General features: G+C 52.5%; 1 protein-coding gene across 20 annotated transcripts in view; it reads right to left on the bottom strand.

Moving 5' to 3' along the window:
• The window catches only part of TCF3 (transcription factor 3), an 80,324-nt gene that overhangs the window by 35,431 nt on the left and 18,906 nt on the right, over positions 1-25,987 (bottom strand). For 14 of the 20 annotated variants that reach the window (XM_040589913.1, XM_040589914.1, XM_040589902.1 and 11 more), the window contains exons 4-5: positions 3,663-3,736; positions 2,526-2,622 (exon numbers count right to left, since the gene is read on the bottom strand). In XM_040589913.1, coding sequence (XP_040445847.1) covers positions 2,526-2,622; positions 3,663-3,736 — 171 coding nt within the window. Of the gene's footprint in view, positions 1-2,525; positions 2,623-3,662; positions 3,737-18,912; positions 18,962-25,987 lie in introns of those variants that run through there. The other 6 variants (XM_040589917.1, XM_040589901.1, XM_040589918.1 and 3 more) reach the window with 3 other exon arrangements.

Genomic DNA, 25,987 nt, shown 5'->3' with positions numbered 1-25,987 from the left:
TGGAGGAGGCCAGCCCCACCCCAACGGAGTGGTAGCTGGCACAGACCAGTGCTCAGAGCCCACGCCAAGGGGGGAAGCCAAGGTGCACCTTTTCCTGGTGGGGCCCTTTCAGCTCAGCCTCCCACTCTAGCTGGCCAAATCCAGCATTTCCAGCACAGATCACGTTCCTCCTGAAATGTTTCTTACAGCAGTTTCTGATCCTCCTTGAAGAAATAAAAGGTTGAGTAGGAAGGAGACATAAATTCTGATTTTGGAGAAGGACTTAGATGATCGTCTCACACACACCTTTTGTCCACCTGGTACCACTGGACATGTCCATACCAATCTGCTCCTTCCATCACCTCACATTTTAAACCCCACAGGTTCCACTCAATTGCTTCATTAACACAGCCTGCCCAGCCTGCTGCCCCCAGGGGGGACCTTGCTGGACACCAGGGACTGGCAGCTGAAGTGACATATCTCTAAAACTCACCCTTCCCTCTCACTTTGCCACTGCTTTTAGGCTATTGTATGCAAAAGCCATTATTTATCTTCTTTCTGCTCTCCTTTCTCTCCTTTTCCACTCATTTTGCCACTAGAAAAGTTTCCAGAAGCAGCTTGGGAAAGAGGAAGAGAAAATCCCACCCATGGTCTTCCTCCAGTCCATCCTTCTCAGTACATAAGCACAGAGGTAAAGTAAAGCTTATTTATGTATTTTGGAACCTGCTCCAGGAATTGATGTTTTCTACTTTAACCACATTCAATTTTAGGAACAAAAGCATCTCTGAAACGTGAGGAGCCCCCTGCCCCTCCTGGCTGCTCCCTCCTGGCCTCCCCAGCCCCTGTTTCAAGCAGCAGAGCTATAGTGCTGCACCCAACCAGCCAGGCTGGTGGCCAAAACCTCACACCAGCGCGGGGGGATGCAGTCCCAGCAGGGACTGGAGCCTCGGACACAGTGCATGACTCCGTCCTGCCGGCCACCAGGCTGCAGCTTGCCCTTTGGGCCCAGACAGCTGGTGGAAATGACCCGCCGGGGCAGCAGAGCTGCAGCTCCACGTGCTGGGGACTGGTTGGGCTCGCAGCCTTGCCGGGGAGTGCCGCCGCGCTTGCCAAAGACTGGGAGCCCTGTCTTTGAGAGGAAGCCAAACGCGTCTTCCCTGCACACATCAAAGGGGAAACCTCCGTGTTCCTCCCCGGGCAGCTCCTTCTCAGCTGGAAACTCTCAAGGCTGCCTTGGCCCCAGGTGTGGGATGGGTTGGGATGGGTCCCCCCCCACGCACACCCCCAAGAAACCCTGCTGAACTGCATCAAGGGTAGCCCGTCTTATTAAGATACGTCTCCTCTGCTTTGGTTACATTGTCCTGGGGCAGAAAATGAGAAGGAATAACCGTCCTTGCAGAGGGACGGGACGAGCCACTTGGAAACGCTCTTCCACGCCTGTGCAGGACCCCCAAGGGGCAATTAAACGTTGTTGTCTCTCAACAGCAAGAGGAACGACAGTGGCGAGCAGAGCCAAGAGCGAGCCCTTCGCCCCAGACACCCAGCCAGGTGGGGCAAACGTGCGGCCACTCGCTTCCCAGCATGACCCCGCTCCTCTCTTCCCCTTTCCGACCAGCTCCGCAGGAGGAACCTCCTGGTGGGGTTTTTCTGTTTCGAACACAACTCCCTCTTCCATCCCCACCCTTCAAACCACCACCACACGCTGCGAAGCTACAGGACCCTGCCCCAGCACTGCCCCTGCCACGCTTGCTGCAGGATTTTAACCACCACTGCGTGGGCAAAGGTGGGGAGGACTAGCCCCAGCTCCTAACGTCATTAGAGCTCTCTAAGCCCTTCAGGATGGCTATTTTTTGCTCTTAATCTCTCCTCCCACCCCCGAGCTGGGAGAGGTAACTGGGTAAATTGTGGCAGGTATCTGGTCACGCACGATCACCACCTCTGGCACTCGCCAGTCCCCACCAGCTCCTTGTGCTGCTCCGTTGCAGCAAGGGATGGAGGAGCCAGATGGAGCCTTTGCAGGACACCAGCAGAGGCCCTCCAAATCCCACTGCAACGAGGGGGAGCAACTCCAGCTCTCAGGGGGAGCAACACCAGCTCTCTTTGGAGACTGCACTGCCCTGGGGCTGCCAGGCTGGAAAGCAAAGCAGCCACCAGCCTGTTGGAAGACCATAACGATGAACGTGTCTTTTCTCCCCCTCTCTCCTGGCGCTTTTTCCACCCTTGATTACCAGCTCCCAAGAGCAAACTCAGCCCACCCCGTGCCAGCACGGCAGGCGTCAATCTCCGCTATTGCCTTTGGGTGCTACTGTAAAGCAGGGAAAAATAATCACACACATAAAATACAGCAGCTGTCACACACATCAAGCACTGAGGAGACCCTCTGGACAGCAGCTCCTTCAACCACAGCTTTGGTAACACCTGGAGCAGGTCCAACATGGGGAACAGCAACACCGGCCGGTGCAAATGCTCCCACCACAGCGTGCCATTCTGCGGGAGGTTTCCCCTGCTCTGCCCAGGCACCCACCAGGCAGCTGAAAGGCTCTTACCCACTAGTCCAGCTCCCAGGAATGGCGATGAAGATATGCTGTTGTGAGACGGCAGGTCCCTGTGCTCGCTGTAGTGGGGGCCTTCCCCATAGCTCTGCTGAAGCAACAAGGGAGAGTTACCACGGGGCATCTGGGGATGCTGAACCCAACGCCAGAACGCAAGCGGAGCTCAGTCTCTCTGATAGCAGGAAGGGTCAAAGTCAAAGGTTCCTCGTAAAAAGGGCATAGAAATGATTTTATCCTCACAGCGAGGGTGAGCAAGGCAGTGCAGCCATGAGGCCATGGCATTGGGAGGGGGTATAGCACCAAAGCAGGGATGTTTGCCCTGTGCTGGGGCAGCTTCTGCCTTTACCCGGCAGGTGAGAGCCAGGCAGCCCCTCCCCAAGCCGGGGAGGGGGGCAAGGGTGTGAGGTGAAGGTCTATAAAAATGAGAAATGACACCGCAGCGCCTGCTCTGCCACTGACCTAAGGGAAGGGAAAGGTACCATTGCAAAAACGAATCACACAAACCCAATAAAACATGAGCATCTGTCAAAATAACACCGTTTCAATTAAGTTAATGTTTCTTCCCTCCTCAGGCCCCAGTTACGCACTGTTGCAGCCTCAACTCCTTCCCTGAGAAACCCTTCCCAGGATCTCCATCCCCACCTCGGGCTCCTCAGCTGGCTGGGGTGGTAGATCCCCTCCCGGCAGCGCACCAGTGCACAGTGGGCGCCCAGCAAGCGTTGCTGAAGGCACAGCCCGTCAGGTGAGACCCCTCAACCTGCTCGGCCACAGCCCCACGTGGGGATCTCTCCCAGCCCGTGGCCAGGAGCCCCCCACTCCCCACGCAACAGCCGAGGGCCGGGAGGGGAGCCCACATGGGGGGGGGTGGGCCTAAGGGAGCTTTTTGGAGGAAAAGCCTTTTCCAGGGGGACCTCAAGGCAGCAAAGCCTGAGGAGATAGGGACTGGGGGTGTGTGTCCATCCCTCTCCCTGCTGTCATCCCCACAGGGTTACAGAACCGACATCTGAAACAGGGCAAGAAAAGCTGTTTCAGGTTTAGACCCAACCTGGGCACAAACGCACACGCCGAGAAGCCACGGTTAAAGCCCCCGTTTATTTTGGTTGGAGTTCAGTGTTTGTGCTTTATCCTTACCCTTCCTTGGTCAAATGTGGAGCTGTTTTGATCTCCCGTTCCCCAGGAACCTGATCCCGGTCTTTCATCCAAACCTACCGAAAAACAGGAAGAACAAAGGTTACTCTTGCTTTATCAGCAAAGCCTCAAAGGTGTTCTCGCAATATTAACTCTTCCTTCTACAAACAAAACAATATTTTCATTAATAAACCACTTCCACTTGGCGTGACTGATCCTCCCCTCTCCCTCCTCACCTTCCCACTCCAGCTGGGAGTTTATTCCACAAACTTCAAAGCAAATCCCACCACAGCCTGGAAATGCTTCAAAACACGGGACAGTGGGAAGAGGAGAAACAAGTATTTTAACTCGCTTTATTCCAAACAGCACCCATGCACCTCTCCTCCCCAGAGACCGACACTGAAGAGGACTATGAATTCCAAACTCATCGCACCCATCCCAGTGCTCCAGCAGGACCTGATTTTTGCCCATGGTGCTGCTAGGTCATGGACCAAACTCTGGCCTCCATTGCAACCAAGCAGATTAAAAGAACTGAAAGCCTGAGATGAGAATTGCTGGGGTTACAATGTTACCTGTACTGGTTCAAGGGCATTTCTTATTTAAGCCCCCCACGGTCCCACGGAGAAAGCCGGGGTCCCACAGGGGGCTGATCAGAGCACACTCCTGTCCATCTCATTTTTAGTCGTCCCAAGCCTATCCCTGGCAAAGTGTATCCGACCCCAAATGGCAAGGGACCAAACAGGAGTGTTTTGCAACGTGCCTGCACACAGACTGCGGTAGGAAATCATCTCCTTTCATGGTCTGCCAGCTCCACACAGGCTGTGCCCCATGGGCTACCAGCACAAGAAGCACCCACGGAAGATGGTGAACATCCACCTGGACACCAAAAGCCTGGGGAGTCGCATCTGCAAGGCTCTTGCTGTTCAAGCTGGTACCGTGACTGCACAGATGAAACCTTTCCTGGAAGACGAGCCTTGACTCGACTCAGCATCAGGATTTCCAGCTGTGCTGGTCCATCTCCTCCACTCCAGCAAGTGACCGGGGTTCGGGGGGCAGCAGTCAGCATTTCCCCGTTCAGAGGCTCACGGGGTAAGTAAAGCTGGCGATCTGAGAGGGGGCCAGACAGGGCAGGTCCATTGCTCTGCCCCACGGCCAGCCCCTGGAGATGCTACGAAGACACTGCGAGCTCAGCCAGGGCAGACATGGAGAAATCTCAGATCAGCAGGGGGCTGAGCAGCATGGGTGGCATTGGCCAGAGCCACCTCTCTGCCTCGTCCCATGGAACCCCCAGCCCTGCTCAGGGGGTCTATGGCCACACTTGCCACAGGGCAGCACGAGAAACCTCTTGCAGCGACTGCTGGCAGCACCCAGCATCACCCTGTGTCACCCCCAGCCCCAGGGGCTCTCTGCGGACCCCTCTGCAGTGGCTCTTCCAACGGCAGCCACAGTGCCAGCAGGGCCTTTCAGGAGATTTTCTTTGAGGAGCAGAGACCTGCTTGCAGCAGTGGTGCCAGCGGTGGCGTGGGACAGCGGCAGGGACAGGGGTGCATGCAGGAGCAAGGACACAGAGGGGCCGAGGTTGCAGAGCACACTCCAATTTCATTTTAGCAAAGCTGATTATTATGGCAAACACGCCGTGTATTTGTCTCCTCCGCTCCCCTTACTGTTCATTTAACCAGAAACTTCTTTCAAATTACATCCTTCTATTTCTGTGCCTTTGTGTTAATCATTTCCCCAGAGAATTGGTGTTTAATTGCTGTCTAATTTGCATAATTATGCATATTAATCTATACACCTAATGAATATTCATAATTCTCATTTAGATTTTGTTTTCTAATCAAAAATTTCCAATGTGATTACTGTGCAGAGCAGGGATAAGCCTCTAATAATACCTTGGATACTAGGGAGAATTACTGCCAATTCTCCCACCTCCTACTTCCTAGAATAAACTTTTGCTTTGCTAATGTGTTTTTCTAAAGCAATTCATCTGCATACCCTGCAAACACCAACGGAGATCACGAGGCAGAAATGCTCCTTCTATTCATTTTGCTTTCACGGGTATTTTTAAAGCTCCCCAACGGTTCAGGGTGAAAACATGAGCAGGAACTGCAGCCTCAAACATCCTTGGCAAACCTGTCCTTCCAGCGCAGAGGGGCAAGGACTTCGGCCAGTGTCCCCACGAGGTGCTTCAGGAGCCCTGGAGCCAGAGGGGACAGCTGAGGCACAGGGGGGTCCTGATCTCCGTGCCCACCCCTGTACCATGTAGGACAGGTATTTGCAGGCCCTGTGTCACCCTGCCCTCCTGCAGAGCCACCTGGTCCTGTCTCTAAGCCACCCACAGCAGAGGAGCATCCCCAGGCCAGGATGCACTGGGTGAGGATGCTCAGTGGGACAAGCTGCAGGGGGGCTCTGGAAGGAGTTCAGGTGCCTGGAAGCCCAGAATTAATTTTTAGCCAAAATTCCTGAAAGAAAAAAAAATATCACTGCCAGGTCTCCCCAAGGAAGGAGGGGAGAGGAGATGGCAGGTGTTACGGGTGACAACAGCTGGGGCCAATAGTCCCCTAAAGACAGGGAAACCCTCTGTACAAACCCTGCTGCGGTGTCACCAGCACACCCCAAAGAGGGGTCAGAACCGCCCCAGGTGCTCCAACAGCACCCAGGTACCACGGCAGGCTGGGAGGACGAACCACTCTCCCCGAACGTGTGCGAGTCCCAGGCACCACTCCTTCCCTCCCCCTGCTCTTGGGGAGGTGCAGAGCTGGGGACAAGCAGCCCCCTGCCACCCTCCCCACACCAACCAGGGAAACCCTGATCTTCTCCCATCAGCTCCACAGCGGCCAAATCCTGCAACAGCGAACCCAAAAGGGTTTTTTTTGTCCCCCCAGGCGCCCGTGTTCATGTGGTCGCACAGCTGCCAAGGTGAAGCAAGGTTATCGCTCTCCCACCCGAGCAGCACGGAAAGCAGCCCCCTCAAGGCTCGGCTGCCCCTGAATATGCCCATGCCAGCACAGCACCGCACGGCCAGCCTGCCGGCAAACAAGGTCTCACGCCTTCCCTGAGTTGCAGTCACCAGCATGAAAGGTGCTGGCGAAAATGTCCCATTCTCAGCCTGCAGGTGTTTTAAGAATTCAGGGATTTCTGGGATGAAGCCAGGAAAAAACAGACTGCCCGCTTTCAACTCCTGGCATCTGTCCCACATCCAGCGCCAACCTGCTCTTCCCTCCCTTCGTAGCCAAGTCAGGGTCTAAAAATTTGGCAGCAAATGCCCTCTGCCAACCCTGCAAAACCCCAAAGCCTGGCCAAAGGGAGGTGCTTCTGGAAAAGCCCCCACCAGCAGGGTTTTGCTCCACTCAAACCATAAAATCCACCAAGACAGTGCCACCAACCAAGGTGGTCATGCATTCCCCAGCCTGCAGCATTCACCGGCCGTGCCCTTGAGCCCCGTCTTCCCACGGGCACTGCCTGGCACCCAGCAGTCTTCCTCAACCCAAAGGGAGGAAGAGGAAGGAGCAGAAGACAGGGGAGCCTGGGGTGAGAAGGGTCAGCCCCATGCCGGCAGCCCCAGGGCTGTCCCCGAGCGCTCGCCCAAGGACACCCAAGCGTCCCACCCGGACCCTTCTGTCCCAGCAGCTCGGGAAGCGAGGCCAGGCACCCAGGGCACGGTCAGGAGCACCTTGGGGCACCTGGCGATGTGTCTCCTGCCTACGGGCATGGCTCACGTGCTGCTGGGCTCCCCCGGGTGAGATGGAGATCCTGCAGGCATCCCCCTCGCTCCCCAACTCTGCCTCATCCCTGGGCACAGGTTTCCTGTGTTAAAGCATCCACAGTCCCAGGCAAAAAAAATATCATAAATCCAAGTCACTAACCGAGATCGGGTCAAAACTCACGTGGCACGGAGGTGAATTACGTTTGCACAAGTGAGCTTAATTCTGGCATAGCCCAGCTCTGGAGTGCTTGGCTTTGCAACATTTACAACTCTCTTCCAGTGCAGGGCGTGTGTGCAGTTTTAGAGACGCCCACGTGTGCACGCAGCTGTTGGGAGCCAACTTTATTTTAAAATAAACCCGTTTTCCAACTAACCAAGTTAAGGCACACTTTCCAATTCAGAAATGATGAAAATAGGAACTACCTCCTCTCTCCATTAATACAGTTATTAAAAAGCGTACAGACTAATTGTGCATTTTAATAACCTTGATCATGAATATTCATAACACATTTCTTGCTCATGTTCTAATTAAAACATACTAATAGAATAAGATGTAGCTGTCAGACAGTAATTTTTTTTCCCCTTACGATTTTTGTGCCGTAGCTAGGAAGAGCTGATAGACAAGAACCGTCCTAAGCTCTCCGCATGGGTAAAAATAATTTGCCCACATTTAGTCTCCGCAAAAAAGCCCTTCATCCAACAGCGAGGCGTAGTAAAAAAAAAAAAAAAAAAAAAAAAAAAAGGTGACACACAGGTGACCAGCGGCACAAGGCACTGGGAGCCATTCCTCACCCAGGAGGAACAAAACCAGTTCAAACACACAACTCTGAACCAAGAAAAGGCATTAAGGAGGGTGCAGTTTTCCGCCCCATCCCCACACCCCAGCAGCCACTTGCGGTCCCTCCTGCTCAGTTTCATCTGTGGCTTCCAGCTCCCCCCCCCGGGTCCCTGAAGCCAAAAACGGTCCAAGAGATGCTGCACCCAGAGATGCTGCTCTGGTTTCAATAACCCGAGCCCCAAAAGCTCCCTGGGCACACGTGCTGGTCCTCAAGCCAGCCCTAAGCCCCAAGGTGTTTTGTAGCTCTGAGCCCCTTGACGTGAGCACAGCACTGGGATGTGGCTTGAGAGGGAGCGTGGCATCAGTGCCAGCCCCTGCTCTGCCCACCTGGAGACTCCCCGATGTAGGGGCTTTGCATTCAGGCCAAGGTCTTTCCAAACAAGCTCAATCCCTAGTGATTCCTTTGCGAGCAAAGCTCCAGGGGTGGGCAGCCATGCCTTCAGACCTGGAGGACATGCAAGGATGCAGAGCAGCACACAGAGCTCCTGAGACCTCTCAGACCCTGTTTGTACAGCAAGATCCAGAGTTTTTGCTCTGAAATCCTGCACAAAGGGATACCCGCAGGAGAACATGAACCACTGCGAAGCTGCGACCCAGCAGGCTCAGGTGGCTGAAGGTACCTAGATTTTGGTGTCAGGAGGATGCAGCGAGGGGTCTATCACGGCAGCCCCACGGGTGACAGTGGGGGTCACTGCTGGGGATGCTGCTGCTGCTTGAGCTGTGGCTGAGCTGGGCTGAGCATCTCCCTCCCCCCGGCCGCCCCTGCCCCTGCAATCTGCCAGCATCAAAGCACCCTCCCTAATCTGATTCCCATCAAAATGACTAGGCTAGGCATTTATTTATTTATTTATTTATTTTTAAGTCTATTAAAAATATTTAGGCCAAGCCCTTTGTGTGGCTGGGCAAGGCTGGAGAGCAGCCGTAGCTGCCATGAAGATGGCACCTTCCATCTTCAAGGGTCTACTGACCACAAGGTGCCCACAGCGAGGCTCTGAAAGCCGGGCAGCAAATCCAGCTCTGCAGCCGCAGCAGCACCCACGGGCCACAGCAGGACAGGGACGTGGTGACAGCTGGGAATAAAAACCCCGCAGGCAGCAGCACACCACACTTATGTTACAAACACACTTAACTTCTGCTAGCCCCAAAGCTACCCCAGGAGAAGCACGGGGAACCCTGCTCCCTGCCTGCCTCCGTCGGAGGTAGGACAGCACGAGCCACCACAGACAGAGACACTAGTGCCACCGTAATTTGATTTGAAACCCAGGTGACAGAAGGCTGCTTGATAAACACTTCCAAATTAAGCGGCTTTGTGTCCTAATCGCTCTGGCGATCAGCCTCACAGCAAAATCTCTGCTAAAAGGGATTTGAAATCAATAAAATTAGTCGACTAGTAATTAGCTTTAGTCCCAGTCAAACCAGCAAAGTTGTTTTTCCTGGGAGAGTTGGCTCCCCGGACCCGCACATCGCTCAGCAAGGCAAACCCCACCGACACACCTCGTCACCTTGGTATCCCTGGGGAAAAGCTCCTGGGCAGAAGCAGAGCCCCAGTGAAGGGCAAAGTGGGCGCTGGGAGCGGCCACCAGCTCTGCCTGTTTATTTACCAGCCCTGTCCACCCCCGAATAGGAAAAAACAGCTGTGAATGGAAGGCAGCCGGTAGCTGTTTACAGGACGTCGATTGTGGATGGGACTATACAATTTGTTCACTTCCTTTTCCTGGCGCACGACAAAACAATTTAAAAAAAAAAAAAAAAAGGCAAAAAAAATCCCCCAAAAGCAAGTGGTGCCGAACACCTGGAGGGCAGCACAGGGGCCTTGGCAATACCCCCCTGGAGGGCCCTCCCCACGGGGCAGACGGGGACTCCTCACCTAGGTAGGGGAGCCCCGTTTCATCCCCTCCACAGCTTTCAAACATGAGGTTGGACCACAGCCGGCTGGCCAAGGCAGCCAGCACTCTGCTGCCTGGGAAGCAAGCACGGATTTCGGTGGATCTGGCTTGAGAGTGGGTGGTTTCGTGCCTCGACCGCAGAGCCTGTGCTGCCGTGCTGGTAGCTGCAGCCCAGTTGGTCCTCGGGGAGGGATGCAGCGTGGCGGGATGCAGGATGGATGCAGGACGGCTTAAAGATCACTGCTTGCTGGGATGCACTCCCCCAGGCCCACAATTTGAGTGAGGGGCATGGGGGTGATCCCCAAGGATGAGCACTGCTGTGTCACTCCCCCCCAGATGGCAAGGTGCCAGCCCTGAGCAGAGGGACCCAAAGCCACTGCATTGTGCCCCAAGAAGGGGATGGAGCCAAACTGCCGAAGAAGCTCACAGCTTCTCAGGCCCCAGCTTGGTCTTGTCCCCTGCCCCTCCATGCTGCCACTTCCCAGCCCATCCAGGAGAGGCAAGCGGGCCAGGCGGCACAAGTGGATGCTCTAGACCATGACAGCCTGGTGAAGCGGAGGGAAGCAATGCCATCCTCCAGGTGACGTGGTGCCCAAAGAGGGGACACGTGCAACTGTGCCAACACATTAAACAAACACATCATCTCAGAGCCCATTAACACAGAGCCCTGCAAGATTTACAGGGCAGACTCAGCCCATTATCTTTGTGGTGACAAATGTACCGAGAATTCAAAGCCAAGACACGCACATCCCATCCACCCCGCACAGGTCCCCGTGCCCCTGTCCCCAGGGAAGCGCCGCTACTGCTGCCTCCCCAAATGCACACTCAGGGATAATTTTTGACTTAAAAAAAAGCTGATGCCACCACTTCAGTGATCATTAATTCCTCTACTTAGCATCTGCTCTGGCATCTCCTGCACCGTATTCTGGTTCAGCAGTTTCTGCACAATCCACACTCGGAGCTGGGGTTTAGGAAAAGTCTGGGGCTGGTGAAAGATGGGAGCGGTACCAGACAGGGAGATGATGCATTCCCTACTGGCTTTGGATAAGGGATGAGTATGGAGAGAAATTACATCTACAGCCAACAACAAAAAAAAGCCAGAAAGGGGGGGGAGAAAAGGGAGCCAAAGAAGTATTTAGTTACTCCTGGTCTATTGGAAGATGGTCTGGGAGATGATGCACAAGGCGTTTCAAAACAAAGCTGCATTCTCAGCTTCTGCTGTGGGTCAGGATGCTGCTTCACTTGCATGTCACAGCCCCTGGGTGGGTGGCTGCAACCACTCTCAAAGGATGGGGCAGGCTCCAAGGCAGCCCGCCCAGGCTGGTTTCAGGGGTGCTGGGGTGACATCCCAGAAATGCCCCAGAAGAAAAATTAAGTGTATGAAACAGGGCCCAGCACAGGCGTGAGGAAGGTTTGGGGAAAAGAAACAAAAGAAGAAAACAAGAAATCCCAACAAGCAAATTCAACCACCTTTCACTTTAGAAACAAGTGTTACTTGCAGGCCCTACAGGCAGGTCCCCACTGCATTCTGTGGGGTGGCTTTTGGGTAATCAAAATGAAAACCTGCCTGCTTAAAGTAACAATTAAGGAAATAAATCATGTGGACTAGCCCAAACCTCATCAAGGACTTGCAAAACAACTGCACGCAGCGCCAGTGGCAGGAGAGCACTGCACCTTGGCACGGCCACCACCACCAGTGCCCACAGCTCGGCCAAGGACCAGACCCAGAGCCCCGTGGTTCATGTCACTGGCAAACTGCTGGGCTACCCTCTTCCTGGAGGGTTGGCTGAACTGGACAGCATTTATTAAATGAACGAAAAGCCAGTGAGACCAAAGGCAAAGGCAGCAAAGACAGCGAAGCCATCAGCTCTGCCCAGCGCAGGGAAGAAGCCCGCTCCCTCCAGCAGAAAGGCACAGAGAGCAGAGATGGTCCTGCCTCCCAGCCCCTCGGAAAGCCAGCAAGATGCCACAGGGAGAAAGAAAACAAACCTGTGACGACAACAAGAGGGAAGAAAATAAACTTTAAAGCTCAAAACACTTCCCCCAGCTGTGAAAACAAAGGCACAGCAATGACCAAACAAGAGCACAAAGGAGCAGCATGAAAAGGGGACGGAGGGTAACACAAGGCTCAACCAGTCAGTGCTTTCGAAAGGTCAGCAGCCTGCGGGGTGAACCCCCCACGTCCCTTGTCCCCAGCCTCTCTGGGATGAGCCTATCCATGTCCCTTGTCTCCAGCCTCCATCGAAACCCAACAGCCCATCCACGCTCTGCAAGAAGCAGGATGTCAAGGAGGGTCTAAGGCACAAAAGTGCAGGGAAATGGACCAAGAATAACATTGCTCTGAGTCAAGACTGGTAACAGGTGTCAGAGAATTCCCTTTTATCTGCTAGCACCTCGGGTCAACGCGTTTCGGAGGAGCAGCCCTGCCACCCGCCTTGCAGATGGAAACAAGAGGCCCAGCAAGAGGCAACAGTGGGAACCCCATTGCCACTGGCTGGCCAGCCCTGTGGTCCCACCGCATCGTGACACATTGGCAAAGCAGGGCTGCAGGGACTGCAGGGGAGGGGAGAAGCATGGAGGGGCTGCCCCGAGCCCTGGGGATGAGCCTACACCTGTGATGAGCCACCCACAGCTGCCGGGAGCAGCTGGGGATAAACCCAACCTGACAGAAGAGCAAGGAAGCAGCTCAGACCCGACCACGGTGGGACCCCCTTCCCAGGAGGCTGCCACCAAGCACCTCAGCCCTCCCCAAAGTGCTTTTCGACAGGAGGCTGGGGAACACCCCCATGCCTTGAAAGCCAGCTCTAGCTCAGGGTTGCTAAACGTCAGCGGGGAGAAACACAGCGCTGGACCCCGGCACCTCTCCAGCAGCCCCCCCACCCCCACTCCCCAGCACGGCCCACACGCTGCTCCCCACGATTCCCAAACCCACACACACCACTCATCCAGGTACTCATGGGATAAGATTAATGCCTCCTTTATCCTTTTTTTTTAAAGCCAATACTGGGGGGCTTGCTATTCAGACAAATTCCAAATCCCTCTCATTCATTCTCTAGGATATTTTTGTGATCAAGGGGTTTCAGCACATCCAGAACAACCAGAATAAGATTACAAGTTCCAGCAACTGCAGTGACTTGCCATCCTCTGCCTTTACCATCCTTGGCACATCCAGGCACGCAATTGGAAAATGTTGAATTAACTAAAGATTAAAACCCACGGAGCTACAAGGAGTTATCTCCTCGACCTGAACATCAGACTCATGCCACGCAGGAGCTCCCAGCTTGAAAATCGTAACGTGTGTCTACAGGAGCTCCAATCTTGCCAGCAAACCAAAACGCAACGACAGCCCTGTAGAGAACTTCTCCTCATGTTCTGCATCACACGCATTCAACAAGATCAACATGTTTGCTAGCACAAAACAATTTAAAATCAGTAGATACAGGCTTATTCGCAAAGCAAGGGGTTATATTCCATTAAACAGAAAGCTTTGGGGCGAAGAGCAACGGTAAATCCACATCCTGTTTTTTCCAGCTCATTTATTTTACCACAAAGTTGCACACTCATGAAAGATGCAGACACTCGACACTAACGCATGTATTGTTGTCCAAAGAAAGAATTCATTTTGCTGAGCGCGCACAGCAGCCCGATGCCAGTGAGGAATGAAATATGACGGCTGCGGGTCCCCCGAGACACCACTTCTTGACCTTTCGTATTTCGCAGGCAATTGTGTATTTTGCGCAGAGACGCAGATGCACAGAATAGGTGCATACACCCCCGCTACTTTACTTAGAAGCATATACCTCTATTTCCGATCTGATTTGCATCTTTCCAAGTATTGTTCAATTTGCAATGTAAAATAAAATTACGGTATCAGTGATGCAACCAGAGTCCTTTTGCTGGGGAATAGAAACCTTTTCCCACTTGTTTTCTGTTACTCAGCAAGCCAGAAAACAGGGGACAAAAGCCTGTTTACTTATACTTGACCAAAAGAAACCCAAAAGGTTGCAAGAGAGGCATTTTAGATCAAACAAAAAGGCTTTCCTTGGTGGTTTCCCCAGGCCGTGTCAGACAGCAGTGCCAGCCATGCGTACGTGAGCCCATCCATCCCACCGCCACTGCCAGGCTCCAAAGCCAGCAGGTAGGGAGGCTGGAGGCAGTTAAAAATTAAACAAATTAAAGACCTTTTCCAAATAATGTGGAAATTACGCAGGGAAATGGCCCAACACACGCACGCACAACCACAGTGGCCTTGGTAGTTTATTTGTAAGTCTTCTCTTACCAGGGAGAGGGATGGTGGTTAATGACTTATATGATCTACTGCTAACAAGCCAGCCCTTACCCTGCAAAGTTCCTTGGAGCAAGGGGAAAAAAAACCAGATCTCAAAGGGGAGAGGAAGGCTGAAGCAAACGCACATCCAGGAGCGTTTATTCTGACCCAAAATGCAGGGGCTACAATCCTGCTGAGTGCTGGGCAGCCCAGCACCCGGCGGCTCTGCCAGCAGCACAGGATGCCCCAGACCGCACAGGATGCGGCCGTGGGGCTGGCTAGGATAGCCAACACATTCGCCGAGACGATGATTCAGCCCACAGGAAGGATCATCTAAGAAGAATTGTTCGACACAATGAGAAAAACTTTCCCAAACAAAGTGTTCTCAACACCACCTGCCTGCCTGCCTCCCTCCCTCCGCGGGGCTGGGGCAAGCCCTCAGCTCCAGCTTTTGTTTGCAAATAACTTCAAGACTATGGTCACCACAACAAAGGTTTGTCTTTTTGCTTTCTCCTTTCCCAAGGCCAGCATCGCTGCGTGCACCGCGAGCTCACGGCTGCCATCCTGCCCCCGGAGAGCAAGCCGGTGGGCAATGCAAGCCACCAACACCTGGCTGTTGCCAAAACCCCGGCCAGGCCCTGTTACGGTGCAAACTTCAGTAGCTGAATGGGACCAAAACATACAAACCAGGCTTAACTAAGGCATCCCTAAAGCAAACCCAAGCGCCAGTAGTTTATACATATACAAGGTGCAGACTGTGGGGGATAACTGCACATACAGCCAAGGAGTTTGCCCTACCAGGCACTAGTTCTTACAGAATTTGGTCAACATGACACAGCACGGGGAGATATTTACCTTAAGAACAGTTTAAGGACAGATGTAACCTATTTAGAGCTCTGCCAAATATTTCTGTAATTGAATATACCATTGATTATTTAAATTGCATTAAAAAGGGCTGTATTTCATCTACTTGCTGCTAAGAAGCACCATTTCCATGAACCACGACTCTTCCCCCCCCTCCCTTTAAATATAAACACTTCAAGATGTTCACTTGTCCCCTTCCCCTGTGAAGAATCCACATCTTTGCATACCCATACACCGTGCCCCAAATTCCCATTGTAACCCTAAAGCCAACAGGACAATTCATAGGAAGAGCTTACCTGAAAAAAAAATATAAAATCATTAGCTTTGTTTTAAGGTCTGCAGAGGCTTATGGTGTAGAGTCCATCAGGCAAGGTCTGTCAGCCTCTTGACCTCTAGAAATCAATCATGTGCTGCACCTAGGGTTTGGGCTGTCAATTAACCTCCGAGACCCTGTTTCTAATCACACGTCAGCAGAAGACACCAAAAAGCTGCTCCAGCCCCTCATGCCCTGGTTGCCCTTGTCTGTACAACCAGATCACGACACTTGTCACCAAGCAGTGCATTTGCCCAGATGCTGGTAAAGAGATTAAGGGACCGAGTTGGAGGTGGTGGGCTGGTTTTCTTTGAAAATCATGACCTGCCACCTGGTCTGGTTCGGTATGTAGACAAGTATCTGGGCCCAGCTGAAGGGAGAGGATAAGAACGGAGGGTGGCACAGCTTCTGCCAAGAGCAGCCTGGATGCATCCCATGTTAGATCAGTCACGGAGGTACGGTACAAAACATCCAGCTCAGGCTGGGATGTGTCAGCCTCAGCAGATACCTACTTCTGGGCTCCTCCTACACTGGGTAGGACTACAACTTGCTTGGACAATGAGGACATCGCTCAAGGAGCGGAGGGGAAGCCCACCCTTACCGCCCCTTCATCCACAGGCCGGCACACCAAGCCCTCCCTCCGTAAGTGCCACAGCAGGTCCCACGCTGCCGACCTGCACAATCGCTCTCCCCGGGCAAACACGCCAAGAACATGGATGAGGTGCCAGCAGATGGCACTCAACGTGTAGCCCGGCTCCTCAGTTTTCTAAGACTAACCAACATTTTTTTCCAGCGTGCTCATTTCAAACCATTTCCTGGGTGCAGCTTTAGCATCACTTATCGATGGCCAGCAGGAGCTGGTCCTCCTTGCTCTGATCTCTCACGATGAACAACAAAAAACAGCCCCACGAAAAACCTACCACACAGTTCTTAGGAAGGCTCCACGAAGACCTCATGAAAGTGGGTTTTATTCTTCTGACGATCAGAACATGACGGCATTAACATTTCACCTAATTTACATCTTTCACATTACCCTGGGCACGCACCGACCCATCATTTGGGTTGCGGACAGGTGATGCGGCGCTGCCGGGAAGGGTGGGAGTGGGGTTTCTTGCCCTGCTCTGCAGCCAGCGTGGCCAACCCATGCGTGCTTCCAGCCTGGCTTCACACTCCATGTCCAAGGCTCTTAAATGCTTTTCACATCAGGGCTGTGTGCTATTCAGGGGAACAAGGTGCAGAGAAAAAGCAACCTGTAAGATTACCTTGTCTGCAACTCCTCTACACCTTGTTCCGTCTTCTAGTGCTTTTGCCTAGACAAGCAGTAACACTTCTTATCAGGAATACTAATATAAATGTCTAGGAAAATTGACCATTAAGAAGTTTCTCTGATATTTTGTTCAAAGCTTGCTTTCTTTTAACTACGGGAAGCTCAAAGGAATTTTTTCCTCCATGAACAAGAAAAGCTGCATCAGTGCCCAAGTTGTAAAGTGCAGAAGCTCTGGGTTGTCTGAAGAGGGTTAAAAACATGGAGCTCCACAGTTTGTTGGGATGGTAAGAGCTGAGCCACGTGGGAGACACCCTGTGTGCTCAGGGTGAAAAGCTGCTGCACCACAGAAAAGCGGCTGCATTTTCAAATGCAACTTCAGAAGGAATAGGTATGTATGTATAAAAATGAGGACAGGGGGAGAAAAGGAGTGAAAAAAATAAAATAAAAGCAGTGACTCCTAGCCTCAGTGCTGCAAGGAAAATGTGAAGGACCAAAGTCATCACCAAACAACCGGACTGCCCCCAGTGCACAACCTCTGCCGGCAGCTCCCACACCAGCCATGGACCAAGCTCCCTCCTGTTCCTCGCTGCACCAAGTTCATGAGATGATGCAAGGCACTGCAGTACTCGCTGCTCTGGAAGGAAAGGGCCCTTCTTGCTCTGCATTTATCTTGAGCAAGTTCTGGGGCTCACCGGACTTTGCAGGGGCTGCTGAATGTGTAAGACAGCAGGAAACCCAATAAAAACCAGTTCCCCATTTGGAGCAAAACATGCCCCAGAAGCCCCCAAGATGGGGCAGGCCAGGATGTAAGGGAAGAGGAAGACCTCAGCTGGCAGCCAGCAACCAGCAGATCAGCTGTTTGCAAAACTACAGCTCCACACCTCTGAGAGCCCCATTTGCTTCTGCCACCGTGGCAGGGGGAGCAGGTCAGCAGCTGGACGTGACACCACCTCCATGCAAGCTGCCTCAGCAGCTCCACTGGACCCCTCAACCCCAGACAGAACTGAGGGGAAAACAAGCTGCTTGTAAACCTCTCTGGTGCCCAGGTTCCGTCACACTCGAGGGTTTGGCTGTCCACTCCTGCCCACAACACTCTGATGAGGACCAGAAGCACACATCTACCTCCAGTGACCTCGGGCACGGAGGTTTAACTCTCTCAAGGGAAGCCAATTCTGGGCTTCCACAGTTTTGTCCATCCTGCACATTCCCCCTCGTCTCAGCAGCATCCCAAAGCCTCAGTTGCTCCCCAGCATCCCAGGGAGAACCCTGCCACTATGTAGCATACAGCATGCTGCCTCACTCAAAACACAAGCCACGGTTATTTAAAACTAAGAGATACAAGTCCCCCAGGAAGAGCAAGAGCCCCTGTAGCCCACCTCATTTCAAAGCAGGCAGCATTTGTAGTGATTCAGGTAAACCGATTTCTCTTAAGTTAAAAACTAGATATGCACAAGCCACTTGAATTCAAGCAAGACCATCTTCAGAGAGCTAGTTTGATTAATTTCTAAAACCAGTTGAAATGAAAACAGTTCCACCAGCCCCATGTAGGGTGAGGAACCCCGCACCCAGGTCACGTTTCCCACCCAGCCAGAGCAGTAACCGTGCCAGCTACCGGCTCAGGGCACAGGGACCACAGGTCACCATCTCACCCAAGAAACCCTTGGCTAGCAATTAACTTTGTTGTGTGCTGGAGCCAGCCCCCAGATATGTACCCTTCTCTTCTCACCGTGCCACTCGCCACGGCGTGCTTTAATAGGTTTTCAGGGACTTACGTATACATTATGGGGGAAGCAGCAGAAAAAGACGAGCTATTCTTGCAGAGCCACGCATCTTGCTCCCAAAACAGGATCATGTGTCCTCAAGCAGCATTAATACTCTCTGCTCCTGCCCAAAAGCAGAAGGGTACTGAAAGGCAGGTACTCAAGAGTGTGGGGAGGAAGAGAGAAAGATCCCTGAAGACTTCCAGCCTGACACTCCAGCCCATCTGCCTCCAAACCCCTCAAGAGGAGAATTCCCAACTGATCCATTAAAAATTATTCCTTTGCGCTCCCATCCCCCCACCCTCTGCCAAAAAAATCCCAGTGTCACCAGATGCCTGGCAGGACGACCTACCCCAAACCAGCTTGTTCTGGGTTGCCATGTCCATTGAGTAGCTGGCAGCGGAGGAGCCCAGCGCCCCGGTGCTGAGCGCCCCAGCCCCAGCCCGCTCCTCCCACCCAGCCAGTAGCGCCGGGGAGGAGCACAGCTCCCGGTTCCTCCGTCCCTGCCCACTCCTGCCTGCCTTTGTTTGGGGGACTATAAAAGAGTTCACTCTAAGGACAAGCAAAGGCAGTTAAAAGAAAGTTAGCAAGGTTTATGGAGTGGATTAAGTTTACCAGGGGATTTTATGATGCACCGTCCGGAGAGCAAAGAGCAACTCGGCAGCATCTCTCCCAGAGCAGGTTTGCTCCCAGGAAGCGCTGGGACAGCCCGAGAGCACCCCAGGCAATGTGAAGCATGAGGAAAAACCCACCTACGTGTCTTATTTGTGCTTTTACCCACACATGTTATCAAGGCCGGGGTCAGGGCTTAGCTGCCCCTCTCCTGCTAGCCGGGCTCCCAACTGAGTCTGCAGCAGTGCCTTCTGGAGCAGTTGTTTGCCCTCTAGCAAAAGCCATCTCCACCCAATCCTGCGTGGCTCTGTTGTGGTGATACAGGGTATTTCTTTGGCACAGCCCTGGTCGCTGTTTATTGTCTTGCTTTCCTTTATCTGCAGATCTCAAAGCATTTTATAAATGTTAAACCTCAAAGCCTCTCTAGGGAACAAAACTGTTTCTAGCTATTGTACATATGGAGAGACTTGCCCAAAAATTAGGGCAGAGCTGGAAATGCAGCAGCAGAGACCAAAGCTGAGACAGACTTTCTCGGCACAATATAAAGCCACACAGATTATCCCTTAAATACCTGTGTGGACAAACACATCTCCGGCTATTAACCCACATGTTGTCGAGCCACCTCTGGGAACAAGCACTCGCACTCACCAGGGTTGAAAAGCCTTGCACGCCAGAGCACACAAACATCTTTACAACTGGCAATCCAAAACCACAATGTCTCACTAATCTTTCAGTTTTCTTCTTTGGGTAAAAAAGCACCAGTCCTACAGTTTCAACTTTTTAGAGAATTATTTAAAGAAAACAGAACAAAAAACCACAATGCCTTTAAAAATACAAAGCAAGCTGGGGGAGAAGGGCTGTTCTCTATTTTTGAGCTGACCCAGAAGGGCTGGAAGAGGCAGCGGGCTGTAGGAGATGCTCATGCCTGGCTCTCCCTGCCATGTGGTGCATGTCCTGCTGTCACAAGTCCTAAGCTGCAGTGGTTTCACAGTGGGGAGCGTAAGTCGCAGCTCCCCATCTTTTTCCTCAGCTTTATTTCCCGTGCATTTCAGTTGAAAGGACCCTGAAGCGCAGTAGGATGTGGGAAGTCAGTGCCATCCAGGCTTGGCTTTTCCCACCACTCCAGGGAAACGCTGCGGTGAGCTGGATGGTACAGGAATCATACCAGTGCCTTACTTGGGAGATCACTGCCTGCAGACTCCAGCTAGGGGAGAAAACCGAAATAACCCAGCACTTGGGATGGGAAGGAGCCAGCACACGGGTGCCCTAGCTAGGGGAACCGCAGCTTGAAAACCTCCTAGAAATGAAAGCGATCAGCAGTGGGAAGCCGCCTAGCAGCTGCCACAAGCATCCTTGTGGATGCACGAGCTCCTGTGCGACCTGGAACCGCTTCACTTAGGCTGTAAAGGCTTTGGGACCAGCTCTTACAAGAAGCGAGTTAAGTGCGGGGCTCAAAGGAATTCCAATTTGACTGCAACAAGGCATCTAGAGAGGACCCTAGGAGTCTGCTGTGAGCTCAGGGCTCCAGGCAGCAGTTCCCCGAGATGCCTCCATTCCCAGGCCCTTCTCAGAGCATCACCTCCTCCCCTGAGCCCAAGATCTCACGCAACCCTCCTCCAGTTTCTGACCCGCACCTAGTGCTCTGCACCACAAGAAACCTGGAAAACCAAAACCAGCTACAAAAACTGTAAAAACCCTACAGGACAGAAGTCAAGACTTCTTTTCCTGCTCACATCCAAGTGGCGTTTCCAGTGCAGTGCAGCTCCATTTGGATCAACTTCATGCTTCCCTGCGGAGCCAGGCAGTTCCTGGAAAGTCAACGCCGGGAGAGCAACACCATTGTGCCACGAGCCCTGACGAGGGGGAAAAGTGGGGACAGGCCAGGCAACTGCCAGCCCCTTCCACTGCTTCCCTGCAGCCCTCCTGGAAGGGTCCAGAGCCAGAGGGGCTACAAGGCAGCTTTTACCAACACGGCAAGGACAAGCGAGGGCTTGCAGGCACCTTGGCTAGAAACAGCAGCTTAAAAATAAATGAGCACTAAGTTTTGAGTTCTGAACTAATAGAAACCGAGAGGACTTCTGCAGGATCTCTGCTGACCACAAGGCAGCAAAGACTTCTTCCTCTTCAGCTGTTTCACCCTCAGGTCGCTTTTGCAAGGTTGTGGCTGCAGCCGCTCAAACCTCAGAGGCTGCTCGTTACATCACGACCGAGAAGAAGCTAACGAAGGAAACGCAGCCGAGATGGGCACCACCGAGGCTCCACCTCAGAGCATCCCACTCAGCCAGAAGGAGAATTTGACCAAACGAAACCCAAAGCGGGAGTCTCATGCCCCAATTTCAAGCAAGAATATCCAAAGCGGACCTAGGCTGTTTGTGCAAGGAGGAGCTGCGGACGGCAGCTGTCAGGGCCCTGGGTGTTGCTCCCCAAGGAAGCTCAACCTGCAGATCCCCCACAAAGGTTCAGATCAGCTCACCAAACCACCCACTCTGCCCCTCTCTCCATTCTGCACACCTTTACTACCCACTGATTTCCAGGGAAGGGCTTTAAAACCATGATGACTGCTGAGTCTTGCAATACCAACAGTGATTTAACTGGAGGCAGCTGGGCAGAGAGAAGGAGGACAAGAACCAGGAGAGCTTCAGGATTTAGGGTGAACCCTGCTCAGATGGCACCACTGCGACTGGGCAAGTGGCTGCACGTGCAGGGAAGGAGCTCAGGACCTGTTTCTTCCACACCCATCGCTGCCACATCCCTGGGGCGCACATCCTGAGGCATCCACAGCACAAGGTAACCCCTGCAGGTGCAGAGGCACTCGCCCTCCCGTTAACAGCACTGCCAGAGCCTTCTGCCTTGGTTCTCAGCACCTGTGAGTCCGGCTCCAGGTCTGGCAAGAGCTGCTCATGCCACCTGCATGCAGGTGCCCCAGCCCTCCCAGGGCACGGACCCTGCCTTTTCCTGGGAGTCTTTCTAAGAGTTAAAGCAACACCGGTAGTGGGATTGTCAGCAGCACAAATGCACAATCAGGAGGGGAAGATGTGGGGGGAAAGCATCCAACTGGCGAATATAATACTTGGAAGGAAAAGCAGATTTAAAAAAAAATAAAAAATGAGGGGGTGGTAAAAAAAAAAATATCTCAGGAAGTCATCTAGTCATTCCTGCTCTTTGCTGAAACAATAGACTCGGGATGCTGGCTAAGTTATAAATAATCCTGCTGGCTACACAACACAAATACAAGACAGGAGCAGGGTAACTATCGGCTTGATGGAAAGTGACTCATTACCTTCTTACAGCATACCCAAAGAAGGGCAAATTCAGTGGTGCCGGGGCTTGGCCGGCCGGTACCTCTGCCCTGGCAGCAGAGGAGCAGCTTGGTGCTTCGGGAAGCCAAAGCCCACATGGCTCCGAGACACGGGCATCCCGCACCACAGCACGCCCTCGCAGTGGCGAGGCTGTCTCCAAACCAAAGCAGACCACACAGCCCGACACTGGGGCACCAATGGCGAGAAAACGCTTAAAATGGGGAAAATAATGGGAAGCCACTGACTCCGCAACATCCTTCTCTTTTTAGAAAGGAAGCTGCCATCGCGAGACGGTTTGTCTGAGCTGTTTTCCAGATCGCTCCTCCGAAATCTGAGAGAGCATGGAGAGATGCTCAAAGCCAACACACCTTGAAATGCTGGTGGGAAGGGCACGCATGCAAGGGTCTCTGCCCCGAAAGTGGCACTGGGGGTCATACACAGCCCCTTTGGCCTGGCAGCTCTCTTGGGGAAGGGAAGATCCACCTTTCTGGGCATCCAGGACAACCCTGTGGTTGCTCTGGGTTTGTGGCCGACCACAACATGGAGCATGAAGTGCAGCAGCCTTTACACCAGGACCAGAGTGCCGCACACATGGCCACAGTAGCAAGGAGCCCTTGTGTCAAGAGTAACTGAGAAAGGGGAAGAACTTCCCAACTGAAGATCTGAAGATTTGGATAATTTGGAAGTGACATAAAATCCCCTTTCTTTAAAAAAAAAAAAAAAAACACACAAAAAACTGGGGGGGGGGGGGGGGGAAAGAGCTTCCTGACTTGTTTTCCATTACCCAAATCTGGAAATGTAATCATATTAGTTCAGCTGCATTAACACAACAAAAAAACCCAACAAAAACTGTCTTAAAGATTGAACTGATCTCCAAGGGGCCAGGAGAAAGGAGAACAAAAGTCAGAAACCTGAGGCAACCAACTCCCCCTGTGAGCACCACGGCCAGCCCGGCACCCAAGTGATCCTCTGAAGACAGATTCACAGAGGCAGAGGATGTGAAATAATCAGGATATAAAGTGATTTTTAAGGGGTTTTTTTGCCAGGTAGGTGAGGTAAAAGGTCACTAAGAGCTGTGTGAGCACACCCAGCTCAACAACATAATGCTGAGCTTGTTACGGAGCTTAATTCAGTTTAAATGTATCTCAGACAAGGAGAAAAATCCAGCCTGCAGCCAAGTGGAGAGTCCAGGCAGCTCCAAGGGACTGCGGGGATGTGCTGCCACAGACCCAGCCACCATACAGCCCCTACACCAGGTTGTCTTCCAGCAGTCCAAGCAGCAGCAAGATGCCACTGCTCCTGTTCTACAGCAGCTGGGGAACGCTGCTGGTGGAGCAATGTCCCCAGAGAAACCATGGCCCCAGCTGGGAAAGGGCTTGGAGCTGCCACCACTCCAACAAACAAAAAATAAAAAGCCCAAAAGCTTCAGGCCTGGTTAGAAAGCTGTGGCCACTGCACTTTTAGCAAAGCCCTGCACGCGAGGCACATGTGCACAAACCCCATCCAACGTCAGGCTGGGAAAACAAAGCCAATAACCCTCACCATGCTCCTGCTGCGGAGGCAAAAGCAACTTGGAGCCTGCACGGCCAGGCCATTGACTTGCCTCTTGAAAGAAAAGGCGCCTGTCAATACCAAAGCCTTTTTTAAGCCAGCAAAGGAGGTTACAAACCTATGAGGTACAGAGCAGCCCCAGGTAAAACCCAGAAACACGGGGAGGCTTGGCAGCAGGCTCATCTCCTGGCCCATGAGTGGAGCTGACACTGAAAATGTGTTGCTTAAGAGTAAATCTAGTCCCGCTCCCCCAGGGTCTGAAGCCTCTGCGTTTCAGATAATGTTTTAGAGGAAAGGTGCAGTTTGAACCACAGTACAAGAAATAAAGGAACCCTGCTTTAAATTTTTTTCTTTAAAAAGACGAAAAAAAACCCCAAACCAAACCCAACCATATGCGATAGGGAGGCACGTCCACCTTCCCACAGCCTCTCAGGCCATTCATCATTTGGATAAAATCCAGTTTCACATTGAAATTCAGCTGGACTTTCAAATGCAAATACAAGGAGAAGAGCAACATATGGTAGAGGTTAGTACGTATTTTTCCTAATTAAATGGCATACTGCTGTTTTGTATAACAATGTTAACGGGGCATTAAGAAGCCTTTGGAAGAGAGACCACCTCACTTCAAAAAAAAAAAAAAAAAAAGTCCCAGAATGCAGAAGGGGCCCTGTACCTCCCCCTCCCCTCTGTCTGAAGAGTGGTCACACACTCACCACCACAAGGACGGGTTTTGTCACTTGTCACAGCCAAGCCACCTATCCCCCTCGTTGTGCTGGACAAGGCAGAAAGGTGACTGACAACACCAGTGTCCTCCAAGGCTTGTCCTGCAGGACTGTGGCTGGGTCCCCTTCCAGGCTAGGGCCACGATGGGTTGTCTGCTGGGACATTCCTGGATGCCACCATGTCTGCGACCAAAGAGCACCACAATGGAGACCCAGGAGGGCTTTTGGAGGGGGAAAAACCTTGCTGATTCCTCATCCTGAGGGGTCAGGGACAAAGGATGGGCTTGAAAACTCTTTGAGGAGAGGAACAGCTACACCTTGAGTGATGGCCAGCCAAACCTGCTGCCCACCACTTCCCAGGAGAGGCAAGTGCTGCCACCTAAGGAGACCCCACGGCTCACTGGCAGCCCCCAGCACCCCACAGACAGGATCACCTGCTTTCCTGGAAGGTTCTTTCCTTTTAGGACCAGCCAAGGTTTTGTAGATGATTGTCTTTGCCCCTCTTGGTATGAAACAAGCCACCTCCACACATATACTGGGGTGCTGGAGGCTGCCCTTCCTCCCAGCCTCATCCCCAGATGCTCTGAAACAAGGACTGTTTATTTATTTTCAGTCTCTGTCTAACCAGGAAGACTCCCCTGCTAGAAAAAGCTTGTGTCATCTTAATGTCACCTCTCTTGCTCCTGATGGAATCTCCAGCTAAATTTAGAGAAAGATGTTGCATGAGGTCACTTTGGAGGGAGGGATGTGCTTCTTAGGGTTAACAGGTGGACGGACAGTACTTTTTAGATTTTCCTCCCTGCTGGCTTTGGAGCTGGGCTACCTGGAGAGTTAATTGAAAAATTCAAGATTATTAAAAAAAAAATAAAAATAAAGTGCGGGGGGGGGGGGGGGCACGGGGCGGGGGCAGATGTCCTGGATTGACTCTTTCCCTCGTTTAGTGGGGGAGCAAGGTGCTGTGAAGACATCCTTCCTCCAGAAATGTTAACCGGCAACAAGAAGAGCATCATAACAGCTGCTACAGAAATCCTCTTCATGCACAGTTCAGCTTTTTCCTCTTCTGATGTTTCTTCACATCTATTTCCACCCAGGACCGACAACCCCATAATCTCTATCTCTATAACCAGATGACAAAACTACCATCCTACCCCAAACCCAGGTCAAACCAGATTTAAGATGGCAAAGACGCAGAGGCCACGGTGGCGGCTGCTGCGTCCTGGAGGGACAGCCCCCAGTGAGCCAC

This window comes from Falco naumanni, chromosome 4, assembly GCF_017639655.2.
Source record: "Falco naumanni isolate bFalNau1 chromosome 4, bFalNau1.pat, whole genome shotgun sequence".
Lineage (NCBI taxonomy): Eukaryota > Metazoa > Chordata > Aves > Falconiformes > Falconidae > Falco > Falco naumanni.
This window is presented reverse-complemented; position numbering and strand designations above follow the sequence as displayed.